Raw genomic sequence first — 2,656 nt, forward strand, 5'->3', positions numbered from 1 at the left:
CCGCCGGGCAGTGGGGGCGGTGGCCTTTGGGTGGGATGCGGCTTCCTTGGCAGGCGGCTTTCCACGAAAGAAATGTCATTAAGGAAATGAGCATCTAAATGATCCTCCGGTGCCGGGGTCAGGGTGGGTGGCCCTTGCTATATTAGGGGGCAGGGTCCCCATGCACCTCACTCTGCCCTTGTCCCCTGCATCCCACTGCGTTGTGCCCCAGCACCAGGGTGCAGCACATCCCAAGCATCACTGCTGTCACTGTGCCTCAGTTTCCCCCAGGGGCAAAGCAAGCTGGGGGTCCCTGCAGAGAGGGCGAGCAGGGCGAGCTGATGTGACTGGTGGGATGCAGGCAGACGGGACTGGTGGTGCTGGGGCCGCCGCGAGAGCCGGAGCTGGAGGCCTGCAGGAGGAGCCTGGGTGTTGACGAGGTCCTCGACGCCGCGGCGCTGTCCCGGCGCTTCCCTGGCTTCCGGCTGCAAGCTGGGCAGGTGGCCGTGCTGGACAGCACCGCCGGGGTGCTCTTCGCTGACCGGGCACTGCGGGCAGTGCAGGTGGGTGCTGCAGAGGGGATGGAACGCTTTGGGATCACATGGGATGCTTTGGGATGGGATGGGCGTCCCCTGGCTCGCAGCCACCTCCTGTCACCCTCCCCACCCAGGAGGTTTTTCGCCGACACGGGGGCACCCTGCGGGACGGGGAGAAGGTGCTGAGCATCCAACCTGGGGCCACGGTCACTGTCACCACCACTGCTGGGGTGTACAAAACCCCCCGGCTCATCATCACGGCTGGGGCCTGGGCTGGTGCCTTCGTGGAACAGCTGGGTCTCCGCCTGCCACTGCAGGTAAAGGTTGGTGGCAGGGGCGGGTGGCAGAGGCAGGGCCAGAGCTAATGGAGTGATGGTTCCAGCCCCTGCGCATCGATGTCTGCTACTGGAGGGAGAAGCAGCCTGGGAGTGCTGGCCTGGGCAGTGTCAGCCCCTGCTTCTTGACCCTGGGGCTGAGCCAAGCCCCGCACGGCATCTACGGGCTGCCCTCCATTGAGTACCCAGGGCTGATGAAGGTGAGCGGGGCACAGCTGAAGGTGGGGGATTCCCTAGCCAGCCCACCCTGACCAGTTGTGCTCCAGGTGTGCCACCACCATGGCAGCCCCACTGACCCAGAGAAGAGGGATCAGGCCCCCTCGAGTGCCCCCCGCCCTGACATCGCCATTCTCAGCAGCTTCATCAGCAGCTACCTGCCCGGGCTGGAGACCCAGCCAGCGGTGATGGAGACCTGCCTCTACACGGTGAGACCCTCCCCAGGGCACAGATCCAGGCATTCGGGGTCCCCAGCCTTCCCCCACCCCAAGGTGGACCCCAGCCTGTCCTCACCTTCACACCCTGGCTCCCCAGAACACTCCAGATGAAGACTTCATCCTGGACCGGCACCCCAAGTTCAGCAACATCGTCATTGGTGCCGGCTTCTCAGGTAGGCGAGGGCAGCCACCCCCCAGCCCAGCACCCCACAGCTGTCCAGGGTTGTGGGGATGGTTGTGTCCCCACCTCCCCTCTCCTTCCCACAGGCCATGGGTTCAAGTTGGCACCAGTGGTGGGGAAGTTGCTGTGTGAGCTGAGCCTGGGTGAGGAGCCATCCTACAACATGGCCCATTTTGCCATCACTCGTTTCCCCGGTGTGCTCGGGGCTGCACAGTAGGTGTGGGGTTCCAGAAGCGCCCCCATGGCATCACACTGGTGTCTCCCTGCATCCCAGTGTCCTCACACCCAGTACACCTCCACCTCCACGTATCTCCATCTCCCTGCACCCTGGGGACTCCCAACATGCTGCATTCCTCCAACCCCACACCCCAGACACCCTGCATTGCCACGTCCCCATATTCCACCATCCGAGCACCTCTGCATCCTCACTTCCCCACATCCCTGCACCCTGGTACCCTGCCTCCCCACCTGGCAGCATCCCAGCATCCCCCCTGCCACGCAGTGCCAAGCCATCTCTACCAAGCACCCACTCCTGGGGAACAAATTAAGAAGCTTTGTCAGCCTCATGAAGATGGAGCAGGAGCAGCGCGGAGAGACACACTCGCTTAGGAGTCAAGTTAAATGTTTTAATGTTAAATGTGCCATTTTATTATCATTAGATCGCTCCCACTTAATGAAAGCGCATTAGCGCAGCGTGGCTTTATGGCAGCGAGCACCGAGCTTGGCCTGCGTGCTTCCCAGAGATAGTGGGGAAAGGGAAACAACCTGCCAGGGAGTGAGGGGGGTCCCCAGGGTGCAGGGTGTCCCTGCAGCCAGGGCACAGCCCCTGGCACGGGGACAGCACGGGGCCAGGGCCGAGGCTGAGCCGTGCAGGCAGCCAGCAATGCACATCATCATCCCCTCCGCGTTAATTATTTAACGCCAGCAGGCAGAGGCTCTGTCCCGCTGCTCATCTGCATATTTATGAAGATTGATAAATGATTCAGCACTGGCACCCACAAGGGCTTCCCCCCCCGCTCCCCTCCCCAGCACCCATGGGTGCAGCAGGCTCAGGGAAGAGGCCAGACTTGGCCTTTCCATGAAGCTCTGCATCCTTGCTGGGGCTGGATGCATTCCATCAGACCCTCCCACCATGCAAACACCCCCCCAAAACGGGGAGCCCCCCCAGGCACACAGAGCAGGCAGCAGCCA

General features: G+C 62.6%; 1 protein-coding gene across 1 annotated transcript in view; it reads left to right on the forward strand.

Annotated features, from left to right (window-relative positions):
• PIPOX (pipecolic acid and sarcosine oxidase) overlaps positions 1-1,682 on the forward strand; it is a 2,653-nt gene extending 971 nt beyond the window's left edge. The window contains exons 4-9 of the mRNA XM_014308843.1: positions 341-542; positions 650-832; positions 898-1,050; positions 1,117-1,275; positions 1,382-1,457; positions 1,552-1,682. Of these exons, the coding sequence (XP_014164318.1) occupies positions 341-542; positions 650-832; positions 898-1,050; positions 1,117-1,275; positions 1,382-1,457; positions 1,552-1,682 (904 nt within the window). The remainder of the gene's footprint in view (positions 1-340; positions 543-649; positions 833-897; positions 1,051-1,116; positions 1,276-1,381; positions 1,458-1,551) is intronic.
• Positions 1,683-2,656: the final 974 nt, after the last annotated feature.

Source organism: Geospiza fortis, unplaced genomic scaffold, assembly GCF_000277835.1.
Source record: "Geospiza fortis unplaced genomic scaffold, GeoFor_1.0 scaffold425, whole genome shotgun sequence".
Taxonomy (NCBI): Eukaryota; Metazoa; Chordata; class Aves; order Passeriformes; family Thraupidae; genus Geospiza; species Geospiza fortis.